The sequence below is a fragment of the Podarcis erhardii genome (genome assembly GCF_964252035.2).
Source record: "Podarcis erhardii genome assembly, chromosome: 4".
NCBI lineage: Eukaryota > Metazoa > Chordata > Lepidosauria > Squamata > Lacertidae > Podarcis > Podarcis erhardii.
The window spans coordinates 43075321-43090196 of NC_138508.1; the positions used below are offsets into that span (position 1 = coordinate 43075321).

The 14876-nt window shown below is 43.9% G+C and overlaps 1 protein-coding gene across 2 annotated transcripts in view; it reads left to right on the top strand.

The window, feature by feature from the left end:
- Positions 1–14876, top strand: part of CD80 (CD80 molecule) — a 56249-nt gene that overhangs the window by 15288 nt on the left and 26085 nt on the right. Inside the window, exons 1-4 of one of the 2 annotated variants that reach the window (XM_081858549.1) lie at positions 1851–2109; positions 2940–3393; positions 12842–12976; positions 14725–14836. In XM_081858549.1, the coding sequence (XP_081714675.1) occupies positions 14740–14836 (97 nt within the window). In that variant the 5' untranslated portion in view covers positions 1851–2109; positions 2940–3393; positions 12842–12976; positions 14725–14739. Of the gene's footprint in view, positions 1–1850; positions 2110–2767; positions 3394–12841; positions 12977–14724; positions 14837–14876 lie in introns of those variants that run through there. The other variant, XM_081858548.1, reaches the window with a different exon arrangement.

Here is a 14876-nt window from a genome sequence, read left to right on the forward strand (position 1 = left end):
AAATAAGGGACCAGCAGCCTCGAAAATAAGGGATCAGCAGCCCAAATAAGGGATTTTGCTTAGCTTATACAGAAATCCGGCACTCATGGAGCTATGCTGCTTTTGCTGCGACTGACTGTTTTTTGCAGGGGGTTGGACTAGATCATCCTAAGGGTCTACAACTCTGACCAAAGAAAAGTGGCAGACAAAACTGATGAAGGATGTCGAGATGGCAAAGCTTACAGGCAGAATTAGAAACCAGGAAGAGGACCTCTTTAATAAAGAATGGGGGAAGTTTATAATTTATTTGAAAAGCTATTGTAAAGAGTTACATACATTAGTAGGATTGACAGAAAACTTGTAGTAAAAATTTGAACTATGGATGGATAAATGATTTATAAAAATAGAGTTATGAAAAGGATGCAGAGGGGGAAATCACTACATTAAGATGCTGCACTGGTTGGAGGGTATGCTAAGCAGCACGTTGGGGCCGCCCGAGAGAGAGGGAGGGAGGGCGGGAGAGAGACTCTCGCCCACGCCACCCGCGAGCCCGGCATGAGGTGGTTGCAGCGCCGCTACGGCCGCTGAAGCGCCGCTCTTCTGCGTCCCTCCCCATCCCCTCCTCTTCCTCCTCCCTCAGGCCGCTGCTGCTGCTGCCACCTCCAGCTTCCCCTGGCAGCTTGGCGGAAGTCTCGCAAGAGAGGGGCTGCTGCCCACCCACCGCCGCCCGTCTCCTCACAAGGCGCCCCTGAGGGGGGAAAGGGAGAGACGGAGACGCGGGAACTCGTGCTCTCTCTCTCACTCTCTCGAGGCGGAGGACCCCGAGCTGCTGCTTCCCTCCCGAGCCGGGCGAGCATGAAACCCGGGAAATTTATGTCACGCAGTTAAAAAATGGCATCTCGCTAAGACAGGCTTGTCGGAGAAAGAAGGACAGGGGGGAGGAGAATCAGGATCATTCGAAAGAGAAGGAGTGCTGGAATGCAAATTTGACCTGACAGAGCCCCCTGATCTGTTTGATATATTGTTTGATATATCTGGCTAGCCTGTGGAAAAATAAAGGACAGACCAAAGGTTAACTTTGTTTATGGAAGCGTTGAACAGAGGCTGTCCCGGAGGGAGATAGTTTTTGAAGAGTACAAAACCCACACAGAGACGCCAGTTTTCAGTCTGCTTGTGAGAACCATCAGAGATCGCAAAGAAAGGAATATATAATAACAACAAGATGAGAAAGAAAGTAATAAAGGACTATCCGGATCAAACTGGATAGAACTGTCTAATTAAAGCAGTAAAATATGTGATGCCTGGAGTTATCCGGAATTTTGGACTCGTGACGAGCTTGATGTATGGGTACCCTCAACAAAAAACAATTAAAATTTGGCTGTATAATTTGGAACTAATGTGATTTGATTAATGTGATGTGATTGGCCTGTTAATAAAAATTATTTAAAAAAAGAAAGAAAAGAAACCCGGGAAATTTAAGGTACATCATCATTCCAGGACAGCAGCGGGAAACGGCGCTGGGATAAGGGAGTTTCTCGCCAAATACGGGACGGTTGACAGCTATGGATAGATTGTAGTCAACAAAAACTTCTGCCTCAGCTCAGCAGACCGTGTTAGACTTTAAAGTGCCAGGACACGTGTGGTGGTTGCTTTTTGTGTAGCGAAGTCATAGGGCTACCCCACTGAAAACTGAATTCGGTGGGGCTAACTTCTAGAACTGGATGGTAGGTGAGGTTGGGCATGGTAGGTGCCATTGAACTCACTGGGGCCAATGCTTGAGTAAATGTGGGTGGTGGGGTTGTGTGAGCCGACTCTGAGAACTGTCTTGTTTATGCAGCTGGATGTTACCTGTGCTGTCCGTGGAAATGTGGACCGGATTCCTAGACAAGCACTGCTACTACAGATGAGGCTCCTTGTAATGCCAGACAACACTTGAGCACGCACTTGTGTGCTTCCTGGGATGCATCATGTCTACCGAAACCCATTGAACTTTCGGCAAGCAGAATGTACATGTGAAACTGCTCTGAGCCAGTCTGAACCTAGTAAAGAAAAACGTGGCTTGAGTCTCCTGTGTTTTGCAGAATTACAAAATGGAGCTACAAAGGATCCAGTGCATTGCATTTTCAAAAGGTCTTTGAAATTTTAACATTAATATTAAGTGCAGCTTTGCAAGCCACACTACCACGCCATTTCATAGGGCTTTGTAGGTCCAACATAAAATACTGAAAAATCCCACTGGCAATTTTAAGTCTTCTTCTCTGTCTGTCTCTTTCCACTATCACTGAAGTTTTGAACATAATATATGTGCTGTGCACTGTGCATTTTCCATGTGTCGTCCCCCCTTGAGATTTCACTTTGTTACAACAGCATCCTAGAAATGGATGTTTGTGTACCTAGAAAAACACCACCACCACCACCCATCCCAACATACCAAGGTAATGCATTGGTTTTGTGCTTGCATAAGGGACACTTTATTATTTTCTCTGGTAACATTTCCTGGGAGGCTGCCACATCTTCATTTTTTGCCTACTTGCTCCATACTGTATTTTGCAGTTAGGAGAATCAGGAAGTACTGGTGAATGTCACAAGAGGAACAGATACAGGTGGGTCATTTTACTCAGTACAGTGGTACCTCAGGTTAAGAACTTAATTCGTTCCAGAGGTCCGTTCTTAACCTGAAACTGTTCTTAACCTGAAGCAGCACTTTAGCTAATGGGGCCTCCCGCTGCCACCGCGCCGCTGCCACACAATTTCTGTTCTCATCCTGAAGCAAAGTTCTTAACCTGAGGTACTATTTCTGGGTTAGCAGAGTCTGTAACCTGAAGCGTATGTAACCCGAGGTACCACTGTAGTTTTAGAAAGCCTCCATAGCAGTGGAGGCTGTTCCACTGCCTACTGGTGCACAGTCCTCCCAAGGAGAAAGTGAAGCAATTTGTTTTGTTTCGTTTTTTTCCTCCTAGGATCTTAAAGCCACACACTCTTTCCTGTTCCACACACATGTTATGCTTCTATTAGAACGCTCTACAAACATGTCTGTCAGTCAAGTCTCTGCAGCATTCAGCAAACCCTAATCCAAAAGTACAGCTATCGTCAAGAGGATACCCCACCCCTTAGGTTTCTGAGCAGAAAAGCTATGTGAAAGTTTTAGTATCAGTAAGACTGCCACAGTTTCAGCCCCAGTTGTGCAGGTTTCACCTGCCTCTTGTTATAAGAAAACTCCAGCAACACTGCAAGATAAGGGAGGGCTGTTTTATGATCCGTCCTGAGTATACACAGAATTGTTTCCTTATAGGCCACGCCTCCAAATAGCACACAGTCAGTCTTTGTAGCTAGCAAAGAGAAAGGTGTGGTTGCAAGTTTAAGTAACTTATTTTTTCATTCATGTTTCTTAAGAGAGATCGATGGACGGAGAGTGTGAGTATATTTTTGTAATATTGATTTTTATTTAATCATTTGCAATTATTTTTGTGACCGGGAAGGAGGATTGGGAGGGAAAGTGGTGGGAAACTTCTGTGTGTGTTAACTGGAGCTGTAGGGTTTGTGTGTGTCTATTATGTCTTTATTTCATAAAATGTATACACTGCTTGATTGTAAAAAAAAACAAAAAACAACAACAACCCTCAAAGCGGTTTACATAATATAAAACAGTTAAAATACTGAAACAGATTTAATCTACCTCAACTTCCTTAGCATCTGGGTAGATTTGTTTAAACAGGAATGTTTTTAGCAGGGGCTTAAAAGAGTACAGTGAAGGATCCTGCTTGATTTCAATAGGCAGGGAGTTCCAAAGTGCAGGTGCTGCCACATTGAACAAGTTCTTACAAATGCAGAACGAGTATTATGTGGCACCTGTAGTAGTGCCAGTACCGTTAATGGAAGCCGTTGACTGGGCACATGTGGGGTACGGCAGTCTTGTAGGTAAACTGGTCTCAAGTTTGTTACGGGCTTCATATGCTAATAGTAACACCTTGAATATGGCCCAGTAGCAAATTGGCAACCAATGCAGATCTCTGAGCACGGGTGTTACATGCTGACAAGGCCTCACTCCTGTCAGCAATCGTGCACTAACTGTGCCCAGGGCAGCTGTCTACCAGCTCCATCTGGTATGCAGGCTGAGACCCTACCTGCCCGCAGACTGTCTCACCAGAGTGGTGCATGCTCTATGTATCTCCCGCTTGGACTACTGCAATGCACTCTATGTGGGGCTACCTTTGAAGGTGACCCAGAAACTACAACTAATCCAGAATGCGGCAGCTAGAATGGTGACAGGAAGTGGCCATCAAGACCATATAACACCAGTTCTGAAAGACCTACATTGGCTCCCAGTACATTTCCAAGCACAATTCAAAGTGTTGGTACTTACCTTTAAAGCCCTAAACAACCTCGGCCCAGTATACCTGAAGGAGTGTCTCCATCCCTATCGTTCAGCTTGGACACTGAGGTTCAGCTCCGAGGGCCTTCTGGTGGTTCCCTCACTGCGAGAAGTGAGGTTACAGGGAACCAGGCAGAGGGACTTCTCGGTAGTGGTGCCCACCCTGTGGAACATCCTCCCATCAGGTGTCAAGGAAATAAACAACTATCTGACTTCTAGAAGACATCTGAAGGCAGCCCTGTTTGGGGAAGTTTTTAATGTTTGAGGTTTTATCGTGTTTTTAATATTCTGTTGGGAGCTGCCCAGAGTGGCTGGGGAAACCCAGCCTGATGGGTGGGGTATAAATAATAAATAATAATAATAATAATAATAATAATAATAATTACAGTCATACCTCTTCATGTTGCGGATTTTCGGGTTGCGAATGCGACAAACCCGGATGTGTATACTTCTGGGTTTCGCCAAACACGCAGAAGCACTCTCTCGCGCTTCACACTTGCGCAGAAGCACTGCTCTAGTTGTGGACTTTTTGGGGTGCAAACAGCACCCTGGAACAGATCGTGTCTGCAACTAGAGGTAAAGGTAAAGGGACCCCTGACCATTAGGTCCAGTCATGGCCGACTCTGGGGTTGCGGCGCTCATCTCGTTTTATTGGCCAAGGGAGCCGGCGTACAGCTTCTGGGTCATGTGGCCAGCATGACTAAGCCGCTTCTGGCAAACCAGAGCAGTGCACCAGAGCAGCGCATGGAAACCTATTTATCTACATGCACTTTGACGTGCTTTCGAACTGCTAGGTGGGCAGGAGCTCGGACCGAACAATGGGAGCTCACCCTGTCGCGGGGATTCGAACCACCTACCTTCTGATCAGCAAGTCCTAGGCTCTGTGGTTTAACCCACAGCGCCATCCGCATCCCCTGCAACTAGATGTACCACTGTATTATTAACTGCAGCTTTGGAATCAGGCACATAGAGTGCATTGCAGTAATCAAGACTTGAAGTAACTAGCACATGAGCTACTGTGGCAATGCTTTCCTGGTCTAGCAGTGGCCGTAGCTGTTGAACCAGCTGCAGTTGGTAAAAGGCACTTTTAGTCACTGAGACTACCTGAGCTTCCAGTGACAGAGCTGGATCCAGGAGCACCCCCAAATTGAGAACCTTCTCCTTCAGAGGAAGTGCAACCCCATGCAGGAAAGGCAACTGACCAATTTCTCACATATGGGAACTTCTGATTCGCAGTGCCTCCATCTTCATGAGATTCAAGCTCAGCGTTCTTTTCCTCATCCATTTCATCACTGTCTCCAGGCAATAGCCCAGCCTCTCCTGATGCAAAAGTTATGAAGAATTACATCCGAGTACCATCAGCATACTGATGGCACCTCACCCCAAAACTCCTAGTGATATTTCCCAATGGCTTACTGTAGATATTAAATAGCACTGGAGATAAGATACAGTGAGGAAAAAAAGTATTTGCCTCAGCCACCAAAATACCTTGGGTCAGCCCTGATCTAAGTAGATATGCATAGATTTATGCTGTAAGTAAAATGGAAAACAGATAATAGCAGTAATAAAATGAAACTCAGTGATTATGGTATTTACTATATTATAGGTGGACTTGTGGGACAGTTAAAATAAAACAGCCTGAGGGACAGATCAAGGGCTATTGGCGGTCAGGGTGTCTAAATTACAGTGAGGGGGGAAAGTATTTGATCCCCTGCTAAATTTGCCCGTTTGCCCTCTGTCAAAGAAATGACTGGTCCATAATTTTAATGGTAGGTTTATTGTAGCTATGAGAGACAGAATAACAACAGGGAAACCCCAAAAAAACCCAGAAGACAAAAGTCAGAGATTGATGATCATTATAATGAGTGAAATAAGTATATCAACCAGCCAGATGTCAGACTACCTGGTATCTTCACTGTATGTAACAAGCTGAGATTAGAAGTACCTGCTGTAAGGGAGAGGTCTGACCTGTAATCCCAGCTTGTTACAGTACCTGTACAAAAGACACCTGTCGACAGAAGCAATCAGTCCAGCAGATTCCAAAGTAGTCATTTCTTCATCAGAGGGCAAATGGCCAATTTAGCAGGGGATCAAATACTTTCCCCCCTCACTGAAGGTTCAATGCGCAGCAAGATGCGTTTACCACATTTTGAAGCAAATGAAGTAAGACACTGAATTTAAAGACAGATGCCCCTTAAGACCGTTAAATTCACAGCCTAAAATTATTTAACTGAACCACTTGGTGCAGGCTGGGCCATTAGAGCAAACTTTGTGTGGGACTTTGAATTTTTTTGCAGGGTGAACCTGCCCATGAGGTGGTCTGAGGCAGCTGCCTCAGGTGGCAGAATCGTAAGGGATTCTGGTTTATTTTTCTGCTGCAACTTCTTTTGTTGTTTGTATCAATTTATTGATTGTTGCTTGAATTAGGATTTATTTTTAATCCCGTGAGCTGCTTTCAGTTTAACAGATAAAGAGGATGTTATCATTTTTATTTCATTTTATTTTAGTAACAAGGGCAACCTGATAAAATAAGGATCTACTATCAGTTTGAGTAACTGTCCTGCTGCCAACATTTCTAAGAGATCCCACAAGTACTGCTAAGAAGGCTCAATTTCCAAGAACGATATATAATTTTCCAAATGGCTTCTATTTTCCATTGTTTGTTTGATTTAAAGAGAGAAGATGAAAACTTTCTCAGGCATGCCGGATGGTTTAAGCATCTTCCTCTTTTGCTAAACCAGTGTTCTTCCTCTTTTTAGCCTGTGACATGTTAGCTCCTTAGAAAATAAAGTCTTAACCTTTAGATTTCCAACCAGTTCCTCTGAATTTTAAAAGAAATCATTCCAGTAGTTTTAATGGCCTTTAGTGCCTTTTCAGCATCCTTCAAGGTTTATAAAATAAAAGCATAGAATTTTAGAGTTGGAAGGGACCCGAGGGTCATCTAGTCCAACCCCTGCAATGCAGGCATCTCAACTGGATCGTACATGACAGATGGCCATCCAACCTCTGCTTAAAAAGCTCCAAGGAACAAGTGTCTACCACCTCTCATGGAAGTCTGTTGCACTGTTGAACAACTTTTACTATCAAAAAGGTATTTCTGATGTTTAGTTGGAATCTCCCTTCTTGGAACTTGAAGCCATTGGTTGAGCTCCTAGCCTTTGGAGCAGGAGAAAGCAAGCTTGATCCATCCATCAACATGTGCTCCAAATGTTTGAAGTTAGTAAGGGTAATCCCTAGCATTTACTGGTCTTTGTCCTTTGTCGCTATTTTGTTATTCTTTTTTACTTTTTAGACAAATGCTAGGGGTGCATTTGAAAATGATGCTGCCAATAGAGGCTTTCCTTCTGAAGCAAATAGCATAGGGGATATTTTCATCCCGATTAAGGCAAGGAGTTAAATTGTAAAACTTTATCTCTCCATCCTTCACAGCTCCAATATTGTTTGGGCTCTCATTGCTGCATTTTTTTTTTAAAAAAAGTTTGTTAATTGCATTCATGCAATCAGTGTCATGTTGTGTTTGGCCCTATGTGCCTGTGCACTAGAGCATTCAAATTTCAGTCCCATCCTAAGAGCAGGAAGTGAATGAATGGAGTGTGCACTGAGGTCAACTGCACACAAAAATAGCACACCTGTGGACTATTTCCCCTCCTTCTCATTACCACCTATACTGATAGTAAATGTCCCTATGTATGTTCAGATGGTAGCTGTTCTGTAATAAATTCACCCAGCTCTGATGGAAAACATCCTGTTAAACATTCTTAAAGTAAAAAATAAGTGGAACTGTCAGTTTAACACACAACAACAACAAAAGCAAAGGTAAAAAAATAAGTGGAACTGTCAGTTTAACTTACAGATAGGTAGCCGTGTTGGTCTGCCATAGTCAAAACAAAACAAATTCCTTCCAGTAGCACCTTAAAGACCAACTAAGTCAGTTCTTGGTATGAGCTTTCGTGTGCATGCACACTTCTTCAGATACACTGAAACAGAAGTTTCCAGACCCTTCTATATAGTGAGAAGGTGGGGAGGGGTATTACTCAGAAGGGTGGTGGTAATGGGAATATTACGCCAAAGAATAAACGGAATGGGAATATTACGCCAAAGAATAATAAACGGAATAATAATAATAAATAATAATGGGAATAATAAACGGAATGGGAATATTACGCCAAAGAATAAACGGACATAAATCGGACATCAGGAATCACAAGACAGAGAAACCAGTAGGAGAACATTTCAATCTCCCAGGACATTCTATACAAGATCTCAAAGTAGCTGTTTTACTACAAAGGAATTTCAGAAATAGACTGGAAAGAGAAGCTGCTGAATTACAACTTATCACCAAACTCAAAACCATGGAGAAACCTGGTCTGAACAAAGACCTTGGATTCTTATCTCATTATACATGACAAAGCCATTTTTCACCTTTTCACCCCTTGCTTTTTCCTGTAAGACCTATTGCAGTCATTAAGAGTCGTCAACAGGCTCATCACAGCTATCTGCCAATCACCCATTCCCACCACCCTTCTGAGTAATACCCCTCCCCACCTTCTCACTATATAGAAGGGTCTGGAAACTTCTGTTTCAGTGTATCTGAAGAAGTGTGCATGCACACGAAAGCTCATACCAAGAACTGACTTAGTTGGTCTTTAAGGTGCTACTGGAAGGAATTTGTTTTGTTTTGTCAGTTTAACATACAACAACAAGAAGAACATTTAGGTGCAAATTATCAAAGGCACAAATATAGGGTGGGGGAGACAGGGTGGCAGAAGTAAATGCGAAATGGATTTTAGTTTATCATCACAAACAGATTATGAGGTTGGTTTTCTCTCTCCTCTTCCCCCACCCACCCTGATAGATGGAGCCTACATATATACTGATCTAGTAGAATTAAAATGGGTTCCCTTTAATTTGTATTGTTTTAAACAGGGTCCCCAAAAACCACTGTCATATCATACCTTGCAGTGGTAGATTGCCAAGTAAACTCAGCACCACAAAACTTTACCCAAGGCATGGACCCTCCTTTTGGAACTTAGTGACTTTTAGATAGGGTGGCAATAAAGCCACAGATCAAGAGTTGAAATTATCTGTTTTACCAGTCCCGACACAATTCTGCATGCCCCCACCCAATTTCTGTGGCACCTCACATTCCTCCCCTCCAATCTCTTCCCAGGTCACTTTACCACCCCACCCCCAGTTTCCCAGATTGGGGTCCTCTTTCATCCCTTCTCCCCTCTCAGTAGCTCCACTTTCTGTTCAGCTTCCCAAGGTGCCAATCGGAGCCTTGAAAAGCAGATAGACTTGAAAGAGAAAATGAGAAACAGAATTCTTCCTCCAACTTTTTCCTTCAACTCTACGTACTTTTGAGAGCAGTGAGTGGGAGGAGGTAACCACATTTGCCACTGTAGGGGAGAATGATCTGGGGGGGGAGGGTAGGCTCCAAGGCTTTGTAGATGCCAGGGAAAGTCCTCATGGTGCCATGTTGGATACCCCAGTGAGCCAATCAGAAGCAGTGTTACACCAGAATGGGCAACATTTCTTATTCACCATGTATGACTAAGTGATTCAGGCCTTTGGTCTCTACTAGACCCCAGGAATAGGGAACATCATCTAAAGAACATTTGTCATTTGTGTATAATTAGTACAGTGGTACCTCGGGTTAAGAACTTAATTCATTCTGGAGGTCCGTTCTTAACCTGAAACTGTTCTTAACCTGAGGTACCACTTTAGCTAATGGGGCCTCCCGCTGCTGCCGCCGTGTGAATTCTGTTCTCATCCTGAAGCAAAGTTCTTAACCCGAGGTACTATTTCTGGGTTAGTGAAGTCTGTAACCTGAAGTGTCTGTAACCCGAGGTACCGCTGTATATGGGATGTGGGTGGCGCTGTGGTCTAAACCACTGGGCCTCTTGGGCTTGCTGATCAGAAGGTCAGCAGTTCAAATCCCCACGATGGGATGAGCTCCCACTGCTCTATCCCAACTCCTGCCAACCCAACAGTTCATAAGCATGCCAGTGCAAGTAGATAAATAGGTACCGTTGCTGCGGGAAGGTAAACGGCGTTTCTGTGCGCTCTGGCTTTCGTCACGGTGTTCCATTACACCAGAAGCGGTTTAGTCATGATGGCCACAAGGGCTGGAAAGCTGTCTGTGGCCAAACACCAGCTCCCTCGGCCTGAAAGTGAGATGAGCTCCGCACCCCATAGTCTCCTTTGACTGGACTTAACTGTCCAGGGGTCCTTTACCTTTACCTTTTACCTTACACACTGCCACATCTTGCTAGAAATAGAAAGGCAAACAGAAATGTAAAGCCTTTAAAAGTTTTAAAGGGAAGTAAAGAAGCTGAAGAACACTAATCCATTTTCCAGTTTTTCAAAACATAAAAGGGACCAGATGGGGAAAGGCCTACATTGCAAGTTCTCCTCACCTGTCTAGAAGAAATGGGTGTACCCCTCCTTCCCAGATTGGAAAGGCAATGGACGAAGAGAAACTGCTTTGTCAGAGTTGCTGTGACAGGAGAGGAAAATAAACAGTACTCTGTTCAAATAATACCACTTGGCCAAGCTAGGTAATGAAAAGGCACCACCCAGCTACAGTATCACTTGGGGATTCCCATTTAAAGAAAAAAGTCAAGTGAACATTACTGGGTCTGGCCAAATGTTTCAATGGCAACTGGAGGTGGGGAGTGGAATAGAGAAAGACAAAGCTAATGTTCATGTCCATAAAAGCAAACGCTGAAAAAATATATCCCCATATCAAAATCTACAGGAATAAACACAACATAATTAAACCACAGAACATCAGCCCAAAATATTTTGCTGCTTCTAGTGAAGGGGGAGGGGGAGCACAAAATGTATAGAAGCTGAATGGACCAGCCTTTGAGCCTTACTTCAACCCTGGTGATAAGAGCAGCAGGCCTCAAACGTGCATTGTGGCAAGAGAAGAAAATGGCTGGGCAGATCAGGATGAGCCCCACTAATGGGCTGATACACTATTTAGGTAGTTTATAACCTGCTCATTATTGAAATCAGTCCCAGAACAAGTGCACAATACACAATAAAGCAAAACAATATGAGAATTCAAAGCACCACAACAAATCACATTTATATCAACACCCTGCAAGAGTGACAAAACATCTATCCAAATGCCCAAGTAAAAAAAGTAAATTGGTTGCACTAACAGAACCCAGAACCAGTGAGGAGGAAGGGGGTGGAGGGTGCGGGCTGCCCTGGGTGTCATCACTGAGGGGGGTGACAAAATGAGTTTAAAATAAAAATGGGGCTCACAAAACTTTTTAGGAGTGATGTAGTAGCTTAGGCACCTGCAGGTTGCACGCTGCCGTTTTAGGCAGCGTGGGACTTGCGTCTGCCTACTGCCTCTCCCTCAGCCGCCCAACAGCTGAGGGGGAGGCGGCGGAGAGGCTCCAAGCGTTGGAGAGACTTGCCCTGCCCCCAGCTGCAGGACACAAACACCCCACACCAGGCACCTGAGCGGATAGCTACGCTACTGCCCAGAACAATGAGTCCCACTAGTGCAATGGCTCTTCCACCTCCCCACCCCAATGCTTACCCAAATCTGGATGTGTGTACAGGGGAGGGGAGTTGGAAGAAATCCCAGAACTCCACACCGTGGGGATTAAATGAGCGGGAGAAGTGGGAGAACCATGTACTCTTACCTTGAGCTCCTTGATGGTGGAAAAGGTGGCCCATAAACAAATTGTTGCAAGGTGATAGTTTATGAATAGGGAAGCTCTTCTTAATGTGCAATAAGCCTATCTGATGATGACATAATTTTGAAATAAAGAAGTAAAGGCCAGAATAGGGCGAGTGAGTTGTGTTGCATGCCACCCCAATCTCGGAGCAGCATGAGATTCCAGAGGTTCTGGGTGTTTACTCAGGTTCCCGTTTCCTTTGGACAGCAGAGACTGAGGTATCTTTATTTACACTTCTATATACCACCTGAGCCTACAGTGGAGGGGTTCACAGCATTAGCACCCCCTGACTCTCTGCCCCCCACCTCTCTGCCTTTCTAGCCTGCAGCTTTTGCATCCAGCTTCTAGCTCATATTATTCAACTCTCGACTCTGGCCTTTTTCTTTCTAACAAACAGTTGAAGGAGGAAGGTCCAGCCCTTTGTCTTCTGGCACAGAGCCACTCCTTTTGTCCCGTTATCGGCCCATGCTTTGTGGGCCATTGCCAGGCTGGCCTAGAAATGAAAGTGGGATGGGATTCCATTTAATAACACCACTCCTACATTTAATCCATTAATATTTGTTTCTTAGCCCATTTTAGAAACTTAGGGATCCTGCTGAATGCCAGTGTGCTACCACAGATTATCAATCTAGCCTGCTCCTCTGTTACTCTAATGATATGGAAAGTGCTGGACAAGGATTGAAAGTTTTTGATATTTTTTTTCCGACGGCAAAAAGGGGAAGTTGTGGGGGTGGTGACATTTGGCTTGTCTTAAAGTCATGTAGCTCATCTTTCTATGCAATCACAGGTTAAGAACGAACTACTTAGAGGAGCTTTCTGTTGCGTGGGACATAGCCAAATTAAGATTAGTATTTATACCAATCACTGAAGGAAGAGGCATATATCTGGAAGGCAAATCATCATTCTCTGGTTCCTGCTTACTGTAAGTTGACGGCGAAGGACCCTCTTCCTTCCTTTTTCTTAATTTGCTAAATTACAGTGCAGGCTGATTAGATAGATTGTTTCTTATGAGACTGGCATAAGCGGGGAGTTAAGGTTCATTTAGTTTTAGTTTTCTTGACACTTGCGCCCCACATCTTTTTGCCTTCAGAGAAGGCTGGTATGGTGAGAAATGACAGGAAAACCGGAGGGGGTTGGGCAAATGGTCAGATGGGGTACTGGAAGAGGAATTTTGCATAGCTGCATACAAACAATGCAATTGAAGCACATTTATAGCACTTTTTCTTCAAAGAATCCTGGGAGCTATAGTTTGTTAAGGGTGCTTGGGATTTTTGCTGTGTAAGGAGTAAACTACATTCCCAGTATTCTGAGGGGGGTGCTTTAAATGTATGGTATGCATGCCTGTGTTTCATTTCATTTTGCATTTGATAGCAGTATTAAGGACATTCCAAAGTCCCAGGGAGCTTTGAACTTGGCTATAGATCTGCTGGTCAGGCCACTTACCGTGAGGTAGGAACTCTTTAGAAACTCCAGCAGAGGCAATTCTACAGCATCTTCTGTTACCTTGTTTCATTTGTGAATTTAGAAATCTGAAGTCTCTCACAGCAGTGCTATTTTTCTAGAAAAAGAGGTGCCAGAACACCTCCCTCTTTCTCTTAGAATGGCAATGGTACCCACTTGAGAAAGGGCCGGGACTGAGTTCTGATGAGTTCCAGCTAAAAACCCCCTCTGCCCAACAGCATATTAATCAGATCTACACCAATATGTTATTCTCACTGGACGCAGTAAACAATAGTTCTTCCTTTTCTTTCTGAGATGGTAGTAAACATCTTTGGGAACTCCTGTCATTTCAGCTTTTCCTCATATGACTTTCATTTTAGATCATTTATCATCCCTGCATCCATGGGCATAGCCGGGGGGGGGGGATGGGGGAGCAGTTGCCCCCCATCAAGTAAATAAAAATACTTAGCTAACTGACCAGTTGCATCGCAAATAACTCAGTTTTGTTCTCCCCCAACATAAAGCCTCCCCCCCACCCCAATAAATTCTGGCTACGTTCATGCCTGCATCAAATTCTAGTCATTCTGTCCCTGAAAGCCTCTTGATAATCTCGCCTAGAAATCAGCATCTGAAAACAGTTTTCCACCTATAGTTGTTTTACTGTTTATGTATGACTGCTTCTAGAGTCTGGGATCCAAGGCTTAGTTGTGGTACAGCATAACTTGTGTCACAGCATCATAAAAAAAAAAATGCATCAGCAAGGTATATGCTCTGACTTTAGCCTTCTGTTGTGTCAACCTAATATGTACTTGCCAGCACATAAAGTGTGAACCAGTGTTCTTCATTTGTTTTATCTTCGCAAGCAATTAATTAAGATGGTAAAAATCCAATGCACATTACACAGGACTGGCTCTGGAACTGCTTTCAATTAATTATATGTTGATTGATTATTTAATTATTGCTCCAAGCACAATTGTGTGTTCACTACTGTTTGATAACGAATTCTTATGAAATTGCTGATGCCCTGAGTATCATATGCCACCGTGGAAGCCATGTGCTAAATTGATTGATAGATAGATTGATAGATTAATGTGGGTTGCAGAGTGGGTAGGGGAACAGAACTGTCAAGACAAAGCAATACTACCTATAAATTAAACTAAATCACCTGAACTGCACAAACATCCTGCATTTCTCTCTGTAACTTCTTGCCGTTTCACTGCTTCAGTCAAGGTGGTCTTGGAAAATATGATGTACACACAGAAGAGAAAACTGATGTTCTCCACACCCGTTCTAACGTGGTTCCTCTGGCTTGGCCTCTTTGTGCTTCCTTTTGGTTGTTCAGGTAAGCCCAACAATTCACTGTGTTTGTCCTCATAAGAGCA